The following is a 16,569-nucleotide window of genomic DNA, read 5'->3' as shown; positions in this document are numbered from 1 at the left end:
AATTTTGGATGGGGGTTTTTCGCCTTTGTTTTTCATAAATAAGTGTAGAATTCAGCAAGTACATGAGAAATGTAAACAAAATCCTGTCTTTCAGGACTTAACAGACCTGTTCATGCAACTGATAGCACTGGTACTATAGCTGTGCTTGGAAATTCAGTTAATTTTGTGTGCGGCTTGTTGTGGTGTAAGCCAAATTTACAAAAGATAATCTTTGTTCTGAAGAATTTAAAATGCAAATAAAAAAGACAAACTTTGAGGACACATACACAAAGAAAAATGAAGTGGCATGCATCTCTGCACAGGGGAATGATACCTGACCAGGGAACAAAAACAAATCACATAGACCCAGTCAACATTTGATATGCTGCTGCCATGCTGCAACCTCTTTGCTACTACCATTTTTTGGTTTGTTTTGTGTTTTTGTCTGGTTGGGGTATTTTTTTTTAAATTACATCCTCTGAACATCTTGCTGTGTAAGTCAAGAGAATCTTACCTGGAGTAATAATAATAGTATTGGCTTCTTTTATCATTTCAACTGCATTGTCCACATTGATTTCTGTGTGAGTTCCAGTAATTTCCATGGGTTTTCCACCAGCTGTTGATGCAGTACCATAGCCCCCAAGAATCACATTTGCAAGGGAACGGTTCATAGCCTAAAAGAAAGGATGGTTTTGATCATATAAAGATGAAATCCAAAAATAAAGCTGAGAGTCCACAAATAAAACTTCAGAAAAAGATTTCTGAAAATATTAAATATTTATAAATATAAATATTAAACCTTTATAAATAATAAATAAATTCCTGAAAATAGTCTTTATAAGCTGGTTTTGCCTTCTTATAATCCAAAGACTTTTAAAACAGGTCCTTTAGCAGCCATCACCAAACATCAGCTTTGAACTCATTACATTACACATGCAGTGGGACAGCGCCAATATTTCTCCAAAACAAAGAACAAAACTATGTGAATGGCAAATATTGGTCTCTTTTTGTTCTTAAAAGGGAAGAATATGAAAGAATGCATGTTTGATGACAGACTTTCTAAAAATTTTTTTACATACACACACACATTTTTGCAAGATATTTTCCATAGTTTTTAACCAAATCAACATGTAAGCACAGCACTGCTCCCTGGCAGCATGGATTCCACAAAGCTCTTACAGGCAGTATTGAAGCAAAACTGCTACAGCGATAAGCAATTTTGTTTGGAAAGGAAAACACAAAAGTAGCTAATCAGTCACACAAAACCAGCCACATTGTACAGAACTGAAGGGGGCCATGGACTTACTGGCTGCCCACCAAAGGAAAACAAGAGATTTTAACTAGAATGTTTAAGAGGAGAACACACCCTGAAAATCTGGCTCCATTAGACACATAGCCAGGAAAAGCCATTGGCTAAATGCTTTCTTTGGCATGTCTACTTGTGACTGTGGTTCCAAAGCAATATCTGTCAATAACTGGAAATAGGCAAAACGTGTGACTGCAGGGGAGAAAAAACTTTAGAAGCAGGGAAGGAAGAGGATAAAATGCTTCTTTAATTACACATATGAGTCATACATCTTCTGTATTAGCTGAGAAACCAAGACAAAATTTAGGAATGGATCTGGAGAGACACAAACATAAGTAGGAGGAAGCACAAAATTGTGCTTCCAGATGTCCACTCTCCACTGAGATTTCAAATTATGCAGTTCTACAGGTTTTTTGCTATAGCCTCAGAAAATGTGCCATTCTTTGAAATTTATTATCTAGCAACTAAGCAGAACAATGATGTTAGAACATCTGTTTTTCCTGGTAAATCATCACTGTTTCAGATACTGTAAGGGATGCACACAAACACAGTGAAGTCAACATCTTTTACTGTCTGCAGCACACAGTAGATCACATGCCCTAAGAACACACTGCCTTTGGTATCTATCTCAATGTTACAGCACTTGTGTCAGGTAAGGCAGCCTAGACAGAAAAATACCCTCTGCAGATGTTGCACATACCAAGCTTACAGGAAGCAAAGCATATCTAAACCAAAAGACAACAGTTAGACCAAGTCAAAGGGGAAAAAAATTAAAAAGTTAAAATATTATTATAAATCTGACAATCAGCTAAAAGAAAGCATGAGATTGAAGCACCCTTGCCCAGCTCTGCTGAGAAGCACAAAGAACTTCCAAGAGAAAATGTGGAAGGCACAGAAGAGCCATAACCTTACCAAGCAATCATTAACCAACATAGCTGGGACAATGTGACAACTCTTCTGTAGTCTCTTCCACCTTTTTTACTACCACAGACCACAAATATAGAGGTATAAATTGCAGGCTTCATCACTCATTGATAATCCAACAAGTGGCAAAAAGCCCTATGTACTGTGTGTAGACAAGTAACAACAATGGTCATGAGCTTAGAGTCCAGGGAAAATCAAATACCTGAATCCTGAAAACTGCAAGTGCTTCCACTCTCCCCACAGAAACCTCACAGCTAGTACACAGGAATGGCCAGCATACAATTTGTAAGACTAACATATCTGAAGAATATGTATTGTGTTGGTGTCTTAAAAGAGTCACAATTCACAGGATAAGCAAACAGTCAGGCCTTTGTTTTTTGAAGTTAAATTCTCTGTCCTTAACTCACTTATCAACTGCAGTTTTAAGAGATTAGCTGGACTGCCTTTGGAAAATTAAGCTACAGTTTTATCACAAAAATTATTTGAAAAATGTTGTAAAAATAAGGTTTCAACTACTAAGATTTGACCACAAATACCTTTTTACCTGTGCTAGGTAAGTATCAATAAATCCTAGTTTTGACAGAAATCATACTAAAAAGTAGGGGGAAAAAACCAAAACAAAATAAAAACCCTCAACAAAAACAAACTAACTGTAAACAAAGACCAAAAAAAAGAAAAAAGTCCTAAAAAGGGAAGGGGAAACTTTTGCTTCATTAGCACAAGTTGAAACACCAAGAGCAGAATTTATTGAAATTCTTGAGCATTTCTGTCTCCTGAAATGCAGCTTCAAGACAATGCTACTGAATCCCCTGATTATAACTATGCTTTTAAAAGTAATGATTTCCTTTAAAGGAAGTAAAGCAGAAAAAAAAAAATTCTGGCTAAGGGCATGTTATTCTGCTTATTGCACAGAAATCATACAAAATAATTTTCATTTTACTGGTTGATAAACTTCAGTTGTCTAAACTTATATAAAGCAGCACAGTATTTCTAGACACTACCTCAAAAATTAAACTTCCTGTAATCTGAGAAACTCTGAGGAAAGCCACTCTGTCACAGCCTAAATATTTTGCTAACTACTCCCCCAGGCTTCCTATTTACCTAGGTTCCTACAACCAACTTTCTATTTCAAAACTCTCTTATGAGTGCTAAGAGAGGGGAGCAATATTAAGAAAGGAAGGAGACAGTAAAAGAAAAATGAAGGTATAGATAGATTACTGGTAAATACATACCAAACAGTTCACATTTTCCCTAAGGTTTACAAGAATTTGATCCTTAAAGAACAGAGTTTTCATACCTGTGTTATCCATAAGCACTATTTTCCACTGATATGGACTAAATTCCTGACTGTACACAACTAAATGTATGAGCTACATAATTTGATTTCCTTTTGATAAGGAGACAGAAGATGTTCAAGAAAGAATGAGATTCTTTTCAATTCATTCCCAGAATTGTTCATTTGAACTCATTTTCATGTAGTTGCACAAGAATACCTTTTTAAGCTTTTCTGAAATTCTTCCTGAAGAATGATGGAATAATGAAAAAGAATGATACTGAACATTCCTAACATGGTAACAATACTATTTATCAGTGGATATGAAGTAAAATATGATTGCCAGAGCTGACCAGAGGAAAACATCAGACAGGAGAACAGTGGCACCAAACACACAAGAGCACAAGGGCAGAAATTAAGCAGGATTACACAACAGAGAATGAGAAAGCTGGCAGCTGTTGCACTGCAAAAAGTTTTCTTTAAACCATTTCCTCTCCATCTTTGAATACAAGACTTCTATACAAATGTTCCAGAGAAAAGGAGGTCACTACTAATAACACAATACAACTCTCACACCGAGATGAAGCTCAAGCTCGATGACACACAGGCGCATCAGCACTGAACTCGTGCAGGACTGCTGCCACCCCGTGGTACTCCGACGTAGCTGCTCTGAAGAAAAGGGCACACCTTTCTGCACTCCAAACCAAACTGTAAATCACTGGCTAACCAACCAACACATTTCTTAAAGTATCTCCTGCTACATATTAAATCTAGCTTAAATTTAACCACATTTCAGAAGCTGTATGACTGAAAAATAAATAGCTGACTATAAGTAATCATACTTCTTTTGAGCCTGAATTCAAATTCTTAATGCTTAAGTCAATGCAAGTGCTTTTCTCAGCATTTTTTTCTACTCTATAAACATTTAACAGTTAGAGATCCAATGGCTTATCTTCCAAAAAAACATGGTTAATAAAGTTTTTTCATTACTCAGCAAACAAGCAGAGTTTATGTTGACTTCTTACCACACACATGATGTAAGAGAGGATGGCCCCAGAGGAGCCAATGAGTGCACCAACAATGGTCAGCAAGTTGTTGTTCAGGAGAAAGCCCTCAGCACACAAAGCCCATCCAGAGTAACTGTTCAGGACAGTAATAACTACAGGCATGTCAGCACCTCCAATAGCTGCTGTTAAAGTGACACCCTGGAGAAGGAAAGAAAATACTTCACATCAGCAATGACTTAGGAGAACACCCTGAAAAGACACTCAGCCTGCAGCACTGAAAAATAAATATAGAATCATAGAATGGTTTGTGTTGAAAGGGACCTTAAAGACCAGTCAGTTCTAACTGCCCTGCCTTAAGCAGGGATATTACCAACTAAATAATTTTGTTCAGGGTCACATCCAACCTGGTCTTGGACACTTCCAGGAATGGGGCATCCACAACCTTTCTAAGCAACTATCAAGTTACTTAGAGCCTATTCAAGTATTGTCAGTGTAGGTATTCAGGCTGAGGATTGCATTTACCAAATCTGCCTTTCCAGAGAGGACAAAAGGTACAAAGGTACCCCACTATACTCATGCTCTCTTAGTTACATTTTTTTACTTGCAAAATTATCCTACCAGCTCCATGGAGCTGTTCATACCATTAAGGCATTCACGTTGAACGGTCTTTGCAAGACTCAGTTTACACAATGGTAGCATTCAAGGTAAATTTTGCAACACTGGCACACACTGGTGTAAATGAATGGCAGAAGTTACACTTGGAAGTCATCTTAAATCACAATAATCTGTAAATCCAGAGCTCTTTTAGGTATTTTAGGGATTAACTTTCTAAAAAGTTTTCTTAAATATCACTCCGTCATATAAGAAAGTTCATTAATCAATAGCTGCAAAAGTATAAAAATTCATTCCAATTCTCTGGAATAGTTCTGGTTTACAGCTAGATCTAACAAAGTCAATTGCTACTTGCTACTGCAAGTTACCACACAGGCAGGCACCATGCCCACTGTGACTCAGGATGGTAAAATATAATACATAAAGAGGAAACTTGCAAAACTGGAGAAAAAACTCCCTGTGTAACTTGTTTCACTTTCTACAATTCCTCAGCTTACCATGATGGCTGAGAGTGCTGACACAGAACCCAGGCAAGTAATTCCTGTGGTGTAAGAAGGATCAATCATGTAGGGAACCATCCCACCAATGCTGCCAACCAGCAATGCTGCATTCAGTGCATGTCGACCAGGCAAGAGCAGAGGGGCAGAATTCAGGATACCTGCAATCAAACATTTTCAGACATGAACATGAACATTCAATGATGCCTGTTGCTTGCCTTCAGAGAAGACTGAGTAACTCAGCAAAATAAAAATTAAAAAAGAAAAAAAAGGGAGGGGTAGAAGATAAAACAAGTTAGTTAAGCTGAGATCTTCTGCTGACTCAGAATTGCAACACATTCAAATTTCCTCTAGATTCTCAAATACTCTTCTTTAAACTGTGAAGTGCTCCAGAATAGTTAGAAAATATTTTTTCCTTTCAAAAAGTCTTTTTATTTTTCCTTCAACTAAGACCTTCCCCATTGTCTCCATGTCTTTGTATGTGGAATATGACACACAGTAGAAAGAGGCTTTTAGCTGGAACTAGGATTATCTCAGTCTCTCAAAAACAGTGTGCTTAAAAAAATATGACTACACAGATAACACCAAGTACAAAACACTCCTGCTTTCAAAAACATTAATTTCACAACTACCCTCAGTCACACAGAACTCCCACAGCTTCTCACATCTGCAGAAACTTCAGGTGAAAAGGCAGTTCAGTATTTGTGTGATGCAGCTCAGAAAGACAGTCACATTTATTACACATTTATTTCATACTAGTTTGTTTTTTTTCAAACCACATGACAAAGAGTTGAAACAATGCAAGTTTCCCAGTAATTACTTATATCAGAAATAACAGTGTTCATTTAAATTTGAGGAAAAAAATTTCTTTTAAAATTCATTTTAATGCTATTTCATTTCATTCATTTTAATTTTCTCATAAAGAATTGAGAAAAGTTGAATTCAAGGGACAAAAAAAACCTGATGGTGTCTGTCAAGGGAGTCAAAGTGTGTGACTTACTATCCTTTTCCATATCATAGGATCACTAGTTCACTAGTATAGACAAGCTTTGTATTTCATACCATGACAATACGAAAATGCAAGGGAGAAAAAAGTAAACAGAAATAGGAAAGCAAGCTCAAACAGGCAGTAAAGTTCACCAGGGGCATGCGCACAAATCACTGAGGTGGTAAAATGGAGAGAAAAACAATAACTGAGAAGAAATAAATTAATAACTACTTAGCAGAGATACATCAGAAATACATACTACTGACAAATCCTTCAAAAGATTATTAGAGAAGACAGCTTTCCATTCTTGTCATATTTCCTCCTTCAATGGCTGGTCTCACAAACACTGAAGAAAGCAAACAGATGTTTCCCAAAGGAACTATTGCAAAGTTAACAACAGGATTAGTAATAGGAAGCTCTTAGCCTGAAATTCTTAGTACAATTATTACCTCAGTTTCTCAAAAGCTCTGTTCTTACAAAACAAAAAATAAATGCAATAAAGAAACTTTTACATGCACAAGAAGCAGGAATTAGTGAGCATTTAACTTAGAAAGCGTATTTGCTAAAACACCAAGGGACATGGAGCATGGAGTATGCACATTAGGTAAAAGAGATAGTGAACTGAATGGTTTAAAGTAAGGCAGCCCCAACATTGCAGGCTGCCTACCTTAATGAAGATTGCAGTGTAAAGCAAAAAATCCTAAAAGTATTACTAATGCTCACTGAATCCAGCAACATGAGAGTTTCAATCAAAATGTCTGCTCAGAAATACAAAGTTGTGTTCATATAAGTTCAATAAAATGAATTCAAGAAAAAGCATCAGGTAGTGTCTTAACACCAAAGCAACACTTATTTTGAGACAAGATGAATAGTAATAGTATGCTAAACCACTGAAGACAATCTTTCATAACTAAAGCTGTACACAAATTAAACAGAATTAGAAACAAAAAAAGTATACTTGTAAAAATTAAAATATAAACTTTTACCTGGTCCAAAATACAATGTTTCTTTCCAATTACATAGCAGTCTAAAAGTAGAGCTAAGTACCAGGGGAAGAAAAACCCTTTAACAAATATTTAATTCTGAATAGAAGGTCTCACCTTGCAGTTTTCCATATGCAACAAGAGAGCCACTGAATGTCACTCCACCAATGTATGTGCCAAGATATGCCACAATCTTGGTGAGGTCTGCAGCAGGATCGGTGGCGAAGTGAGGATATTCAATCATGTACTCTGCTACACAGGTGAGCACAGCAGCCAAACCGACCAAACTGTGGAAAGCAGCCACTAGCTGAGGCAGATCTGTAATCTGGATGCGTTTAGCGATTGTCAGACCTATTGAGAGTTGAAGACAGAAGGGAAGTCTTAGAAAAGACAGCCCATGTTTCACCTACAAATTAATACAGGATGGTTCAGTGTGCAATGATTACACATACACAAGTCAGTTCCAACTAGAAATTGCTATGGCATTGAACCGAAGGTTACACACATGCATTTTGTGCATCATGAAAAATAGAAAGATTAAAGCATATCATGTGCTAAGAAGCTTCACTAAATATTGAGAAATTTATTGTTGTCTGTGACAAAGGCACAGTGTGAAAGAGAGAATTTAGCAGTATTCAGTCAGGAACTGAACAGAAGTATTAAGTGGGCAAGATCATTTACCTCTGGACACAAGTTTCCCTATCAGAGATGATGTGGTCCCGCTTTTCAGTCAGCCCATTCATTACCACACTGTGAAGCACTAATAAAAGCCCTGAAAGTTACGATATTTTGTTCACACATTTGTCAAATAATTTTGCACAAGTCACAAATGTCAGTTAGTCAATTTACCTGTGAGCTATAAAGTACTTTATGTATATACAGGTTGCATATATGCAGCAATGGAACATAGATTGTTAGTTCATTATACACATACCTATGGTCCCACCAAGTGCCATTGCACCTGACATCTGCGCCAACAACTCAGGCGAGGGATTAAGGCTTCCAAGAGTTGCGGCCAAACCTCCTGCAACACCAATCATACCCAAAGCATTTCCAAGACGAGCTGTTCCTTGGGTAGACAAACCAGCCAGGGCACCAACACAGCACAGTCCTGAGCCCAGATACATCACCTTTAAAATAAGAAAAAACATCAGTATGAAGTAGTGAGAAATTGCACTGCTATAAACACATCTCTGATAATTACACAAAATAACTGATTTCTCCAGAATGTGCTTTAAGTCACAATTCTTAACTAAAGTCGAGGAACTGTCATACAGGATGAGTTTTTGGCCAATTAAAATGTGATATCTATAAAGTTTTTCCATCACTTGATGATCCTTTTCTATCTGCAGGAAGAATACTAACTAGAGCCAAACCAATTTTCCACATCAGCTCAGAAGCAACATTTCCTTTAGCACAAACCCAAAGCTATATGGTCCTGTTCATTCTAGGGATAGTTTCAGAATTTGTTTATGGCAAATTTGAACTAAGAAATAGTTCAGATAGTTCTAAACCACCAGCAAGAGTGTGGCCAGAAGGAGTAAAACCGTGACCATTCCCCTGTAGTCAGCACTGGAGAGGTCACATCTTGGATCCTCTGTCTAGTTTTGGACCCCCCACTCCAATAAAGACACTAAAGTAAGTCCAGAGAAGGGCAACAGAGCTGTCAAGCATCTGGAGCACAAGTCTGATGAGGAAGGAGTTGGAGCTGTTCAGTCTGGAGAAAAGGAAGATCAGTGGAGACTTTATTACTCTCTACAACACCTCAAAATGATATTGTAGCCTGGTGGGAATTGGTCTCATCTCCCAGATAACAAGTGAAAGGACAAGAGGAAATGGCCTCAAGTTGCTCATGGGGAAAGTTATATTAGATATCAGGACATTTTTTTTGTCATGGAAGGCATGGCCAAACTTTGGAACAGGCTGCCTAGGAAAGTGGTAGAGTCACCATCCCTGGAAATGTTCGAAAAAACTTCTGGATGTGGTCCTTGAGGACATGGTCTAGTGGTGATCATGGTGGTGGTGCAAGGCTGACAGTTGGACTTGATCTTAAAGGTCTTTTCCTACATTAATGATTCTGTGGCACTCTATAACTGTTGTTTGCAAAAGGCATAAACAAACATACATGAACTGAGCTATATATGTCCAGATAATTGACAAAACATAAATACATTTTGGCCCCTGCCATAACAGTATGTCTGGATTCACTTTTTCCAAATGCACAATGCATTATAGATTTCTTTTTCTTACTATTAAAACAAATGTAAACAAAAATTTACTATAAAAGGTGTTACAGATAAAATCCCTCTATATCTCTCTGTGCTGAAAACTGATCCCATCCCTTTATAACTGTCATGCCAAGTTGAACTTTCAGAAACATTTAAAACAAAGACTGATTTCTGTAGTTACTGTATTATTTAGACTGCAGTTTAGGAAAACAGTCCAATAAATAAAAGCACCTGCTATGTTAACACAAAACCAAACAACAGAGCTTTTAAAGTATGTTAGCTATGTAACTGCAAGCTTTCAGGGGATCAGCTTCAGACTGGCCTTGTGGGAACATGCAGCTGATGGAAAGACCTTGGATTATTTGTTATTTACTCCTTAACAGAACAGACACAAAGAAACATAACACAGCACTGGGCTAAGAGCCATGAAGTTATCTTACTTGTTCAATGTTATAGCCACCACTGAGAGCAGCTGCATAGCCTCCTACAAATACACCACCAGGGAGCAGGTACAAGTAGTTGTACTCAGGAGGGTCTGTGGGACGTTTGAACATATCCAGCATTCTCTGTGTAACTAAAAAGCCACCTGAACAAAGTAAAGGAGCAATCTTTAAAAAATAAAATCTGAAATCAAGCACATTCCAAGTTATAAAATAAATATTTAGTAATACCATATCATCATACAATTTAGCAACCAATAAAGCTAGTAACCTAGAAAACTACCAGCAAACAAAGGTATAATCAGGATTAGATCATGCTGTCTCTTTTAGCCTATGGAAGAAATTCAGAAGAAAAGGAGGACTTGCTCTGGCTCCATACTTTACACTGACTGTAGCATACGGATCAGTTTATGACTACGTTCTTTTACACACCTGCTCTAGCAAAAGCAGTATTTCTAAGTCACTTAATGCTCACTTCATTGTCTTTTTATTATTGAAGTTGGGACTTCTGAAGCTCAAGGAAACAAAATTTTGCTCTATGCCACTAGTATGTATTTCAAGTAGGAAAATTAATAGAAGTACAAATCCTCTACAACTACCCTTTTGGGTTATACAGGAAAATATATTGTATATAATCACCACCCAAACTTATGAAAGGAAAATGCACATTTAAATAATTCCTAGAAGAGGTTACTCCACAGGGTATGCAAAATACCTATAATAACTACTGTGAAAATAGGAGAGCTAATGGGTTTTTATTGATAAATGCTCTCAGATTCTATTCTCAGACTAGTATTTCTGGAATTATACAATTAAATAAATAGAAGAAATTTAAAAATTACACTAGTACTTGAAGTTATCATTGGGAGAAAAGTTAACATTCATACCTGCAATATTGACTGAAGATATAAAGGCTGAAAGCATTGCTAGGCTTTGGGAAATGTTTTGGGGGAGATAGTGACCTCCCATCAGTATCAGCCCACCAACTGCAGTCAGACCTATTTAAAAGAGAAAAAAGTGTTACTGGAAAAGGTTAGTGTGTAACCTTAAAAGGCTCTATACCTATAGGAAGTTTCCTTTCAACAGCTGGACCAGTCAATTCAAATTTTGACCCCCACTTCACACATTAATGCTTAAAAGAAGACTACCATGGACATTTTCACGAATACAAACATGTTCCATTAAGAAAAAAAACGAGTATATGAATGTAGTTTTGAAGAACAGTGCCTCAAGCACAGAGTTAGCCATGTACATGTTCAATAAAAGAAACGTTTTTTTATAATAACCAAAGTAGATCACTTGTGACCTGTCACATACAGCCAAACACAGATACGTAAAATCTTACTTATAAGAATTATGAATTTTATGGGTATTTTAGGATTTATTTTCTTTTTCCCCCTCTCTCAAAACACACAGTTTGAGAAGATGAATAGAAGAATGTAAAAAATAGGAAAGATGGTTTCAGGGCAATCTTTTGAAGAGGTTGGAGGAAAGATGTGGTCTACAAAAAGAGACTGCATCACTTCAAGTAAAACAAACTTCTAAGCAAATAGGTCAAGTGTAAAAATTACTTATGAAAATTAAAAGGATACAGCATCACATTGGCCTTTCTTTTGAAAAATCATACTCTCAGAAATACATTGTTTCAGGCATCCTTGCTATTTATGAAAATAAACTCAAACATGCACATTAGTACTAATTCAGGTAAAAGAAGTTGTGCCTTCTTCAATAGAAGACAAGCAGCTGTGTGACAGCTACTTACCTGAGATAGCATTAGTCACAGACATCAGTGGGGAGTGCAGAGCAGGAGTCACACCCCACACTGTGTGGTACCCCACTATTCCAGAGAGGCCAAATGTCGTCACCATTTGTGTGAAAGCAGCATTAGGTGCTACAATGCCCAGCCCCAACATACCAGCTAAACCTAGAAGGAAAGCACAGGAAAACTCTAACTTTCCAATGACTTCTTAGATTTAAACTGTATAAACAGGAGCCTAGAACTGATACAAAAGCAAAATGGAATTCTCTGCATGGACTAGTTTCAAAATCAGGGAGACTTTTTTTTTTCAAATACATTAAGTTCTTTCAGTGCTAATCTTTCCTTTGTAGCAGAAAATAAAGCCATAAATATAATCCACACATATTTGTTACACATGGACACAATGCAGCAAAGATAGGTTTCTACACCAACACTGAATCCTGCCACTCTTCTGTTCCATAGAAAAAATGTACAAGTCACAATTATGTTGAAATATTGCTCGGGTGTATCAAAGCATATGTTTGAAGAACAGGAATTAAAATTAAGACTACTGAATTAAATAATTACTTCATGCAAAAATTCTGATGCGCTGAGAGTAACAAATGAAACTAAGAGCCAATACATATTTGTCAAATCAAAGTCCTATTTCCAATACTTCAGTAGACTGTGGCAACTTAAGTCTCACACAATACAGTAAAATCTGAAGAAAGCAATGACATTGAACTGATTTTGCTGCAAAGTATGGGCACAGTCCCTGGTAGGAGTCCTTCAGAATTTAAAGCATTTTACTAATATTTAAGTAGAGTTAAACCCATATATGTGGAGAGAAACAGCACTTGTTGAAATGTCAAATACTTTTGGTAAAATTTCAGAAGTTTTATTTTCCCTCTCAAGCAATTATTATACTATGCTGATTTTGTACCAGGATACACCAGCCAATCAACTGCACTCCCAAACAGCTATTCAATTGAATGAGTTAGATGATGGGTCATTCAAAAGTATTAGTGCTTAGTATTAGTGTGAGAAGTACTCTACACTGATTCTCCAGCTATGGAGAATATATACCTGCTGTGTATATAGATGCAGTAGTCATGGTTTTTCTAAAAGGTGTAATAGTAGCTGCTTTTTCTGCTTCCAGCTCTGCTACAGTCTTCTGCTTCACTGGCGCTCCCTGAGGAATGTTATTTGGTGGAGGTGCTGGGAAAATCACTTTGCCATCCTGACAAAAGATATTTACAGTTATGCCTAACATGACAGATTCTTAATACTTAGAGAAGCCTTTTCTTCTTAATCAGGCAATTCAGGCAAGTGCTAACATCCTACAGCCGTGCCCAGGAACAGGCTTTTTTTCTGCATCAGCAGAAGTTTGAAAGACATGACCAAATTAATCATACTGGTTTACACATTCTTCAGACAAGATTTGATATTAGTGTCCAAGAGTACCTGGTAAAGAGACACCACAAGGCTCCAGAGCAGAAACAAGAGAAAAGCAAAGAGATAAAGTTCCTTAAGTGGAAAACACGTATGCAAAATAAAACTAAGTCTTGGAAATAACAAAATCTGCTACAGATGTGAACTATAATCACAGACTTTCCAGACCTCAGATAGGAACAAAGGATGATATCCCACATTTCTTGTTAATCTTCAAGCCTTTGTAAAGCTATCAGCACTGAGCTGTACACACCACTTCAATGGTCTGGGAGAGCTGAAGTCTATGCCCTGAGCTTTTATTTTATTATTTTCTGATAAAGCTTCAAGCATTTTGCATATTCTAGTTTCAACATTTTTTTTTTATCTTACTGTGAAAGGAACAAGTTGGTTTTTTTCCCCCTTAAAAAAGGAAAAATATTTTTCTGGAAGAATGTTTTGGTCTGGTAAAGCCTCAAATATGTTTTAAGTAGCTATGTTTTTATCACATGAAACACACAAACTTTATCTTTTTCCTATATTTTCATTAGTAAATACATTAGGTTTAACCTTGACAAGAAGACAAGACTAAAAAGAAATAGAAGAATTTTCAGCTGAATAAACACACAATTACCCATACATTCCACCAAGCTACCTCTGAAGTCTGTTGACATGCACTATCTCTGAACACATTTTGAAGAAACAGAAATTATAAATGTTAAGTCTGTACTCACAAATTAAGAATAGAGTATTTACTGGCTTACCTTCATTACTACAGTTCCTCTAACAACATGATCCAGAGTCCCATAGTCAAAGTCATCTTTTGGATCAAAGTAGAAGTTTTCTTTGTCAGGACTAACAGCTTTTAGAAGTTTGATAATATTATTAGAATACAGGGTACTGGCTTGAGTAGCCATTCTGCTAGGCAGATCGGTGTACCCAATGTGTGTAACACCCTAAAAAAAAATCCAAGTAAAACAATAAGGATTTGCACAATCTCTGAAAAAGCATAATTTCTTCCAGTATATCCTTTTGAAATACCTATCCAAACTGTATCACTTATCTCAGTTTATAACCCCAACTAAATTGGCTACCCGCAGCTCTGACACTACTAAATCAGGGACAGATCACTTACAATAGCTGCAGAATCCAACATGATCAAATCTACCACCTTAAACTCTATTAGCAACAGGACTTCACAGAGAGAGAGCTTGTCTTCTCCAAATCCTACATTCTCTCAGAACCTAAATTCTTTAAGCAATCAGGTAACAGATTAATCCACCTAATGCTTGGCGTCTTAGTTTTTCTGGAAGACAGGCTCTGGAGACAAGTTTCTGTATACCAGTGGAGTGAAGGGAGCTCCCCCAGAGCTGTGCAAGAGATATGTCTGAGTTGATATGAATGTAAAAATGTAACCTAATATATCCCCACTGCTTAAAGGAACTAAAGGATATCAGGCTTTAGGAAGAAATGGGAAGCTGAGGCTGGCATACACTCTAGGTGTTCAAAAGCAGGCTTGTGTTAAAACACTGCTCCCACAACTTACATAAGCTAAGATACATACATGCTTCCAAAACTCTGGCTTCCTAATACAATGCTCTGGCACAATCCTAATAGTTCTGCTATTTTCCATAACACAGAGCCAGTACACTAAATCCAGGGGTAATAATCCTCTGACTAAAAGTGTTCCATATAAACCCTTCATGCATGTATCTGCTTACTTGTCTTCTACATTCTCTAGTTTCAGGTTTTAAGCAATGACATCAAAAGCCTTAGAAAGCCATAAAGACAAATGCAACATGTGATTCTTTGATATCTACAAACAGAATTCTGCTTATGCCAATGACAACCATGGCAGCGTGTCCCACAGGCAAATAAAGGTATTACATCCTTGCATTACCAAATTACTGCCTAGGAAATCTGCTACTATAAATCTCATCACCCAGATTTCTGTAATTGTTAGCAGACTTCCCATAACTACCAAAAACAAAACCCAAAAGAAAGAGAAGTTCTCAAATGAGAAATGTACACTGGAGCAAAACCAAAGTAGTTCAGTCCAGACCAAAACTGCTTACTTTAAGGAACCAATTTATGCTACATCTTGTTTGGGTTTCAAGTGCTTTGGATACTCTATGGGAGACACACTCTTGTTCCTGAAGATAAAGAAAAGCAAAGCCAGCACCCTCCTGAAGCTGAAATAGTACTGAGTAAGCCAGAGACTTTGTACTGAGGTAAACACTGAAAGTCTGAACCTGCTTAGCTTTGCCTATGACAGGAAGTGTTAACCTCCAGTCGTGGCAGGTGATAAGCAAATCAAAGAACCTATTGCTACTGCTGTGTTTTTTAGATAGACCAAGAAATAGATATCATATCCCACCTCCAACTCAGAAGAGAGAAACACTGGACTTGGAAGTTTAATTAGCAACAATTCTGTAATATCCATTAACAATTGAATTAACATTACACAAAGGTGTTAAGTTTCTTTAGAAATATTCAAATTTATGCATATAAATAGTGACCAAATGCAAATCTAAAGGATTACTTCAGCCCAAAGCAGCTGAAAGACTGCTGAAAATTCAGCTGCTTCTTTTCAGCATATAGTTTACAAAATTCCATGGAAGTTCAGATGAACTGAGAATGAATTGCAGATTAAAATGCTTACCTTATGAACATACATTTCCCCAGGCTTTGTAGTCTCAATATTTCCTCCTGCTTCTGCAGCTAAATCCACAACAACTGAACCCTCCTTCATAGATTCAATCATATCTTTCTTAAACAAGATTGGAGCTTTTTTTCCTGACAAAACAAGGCATAGTAAGTTAAACAAAAACAGCTTTCTATCTGTTGAGCTTAGGAGAAGACTTCTCCTCTTTGCTTTACATATAAGCTTTAATTTTGTAAGCAAAATTTTCAAGTAATTGGTACCTATGATTAAAAAACCACAGAAGTTTTTTATAAAGACAGAAGAAGTGCTAGAACATCCTGCTCCAAAATCTTAGAAGAAAGTTATGCATAGTAGTCTACTAAAGATTAAGTCCAATTCTGCCAGCAAATCGACAATCTTAATATCTAATCTTACAATTCCAGCCATAAGGAAAAAAAAAGCCACCACATTGCAAGCTATTAAAATACAAACATTGTGCAACACGAAGCACTAGAATCTAAG

The 16,569-nt window shown here is 36.8% G+C and overlaps 1 protein-coding gene across 2 annotated transcripts in view; it reads right to left on the bottom strand.

Moving 5' to 3' along the window:
- Positions 1-16,569, bottom strand: part of NNT (nicotinamide nucleotide transhydrogenase) — a 43,065-nt gene that overhangs the window by 14,067 nt on the left and 12,429 nt on the right. For both annotated transcript variants that reach the window (XM_021553866.4, XM_085568106.1), the window contains exons 8-18: positions 16,066-16,199; positions 14,168-14,359; positions 13,062-13,215; positions 12,000-12,161; positions 11,125-11,235; positions 10,238-10,383; positions 8,504-8,699; positions 7,687-7,920; positions 5,599-5,759; positions 4,508-4,687; positions 494-653 (exon numbers count right to left, since the gene is read on the bottom strand). In XM_021553866.4, coding sequence (XP_021409541.2) covers positions 494-653; positions 4,508-4,687; positions 5,599-5,759; positions 7,687-7,920; positions 8,504-8,699; positions 10,238-10,383; positions 11,125-11,235; positions 12,000-12,161; positions 13,062-13,215; positions 14,168-14,359; positions 16,066-16,199 — 1,830 coding nt within the window. The remainder of the gene's footprint in view (positions 1-493; positions 654-4,507; positions 4,688-5,598; positions 5,760-7,686; positions 7,921-8,503; positions 8,700-10,237; positions 10,384-11,124; positions 11,236-11,999; positions 12,162-13,061; positions 13,216-14,167; positions 14,360-16,065; positions 16,200-16,569) is intronic.

The sequence above is a fragment of the Lonchura striata genome, chromosome Z (genome assembly GCF_050655825.1).
Source record: "Lonchura striata isolate lonStrDom1 chromosome Z, ASM5065582v1, whole genome shotgun sequence".
NCBI classification, from domain to species: Eukaryota; Metazoa; Chordata; class Aves; order Passeriformes; family Estrildidae; genus Lonchura; species Lonchura striata.
This window is presented reverse-complemented; position numbering and strand designations above follow the sequence as displayed.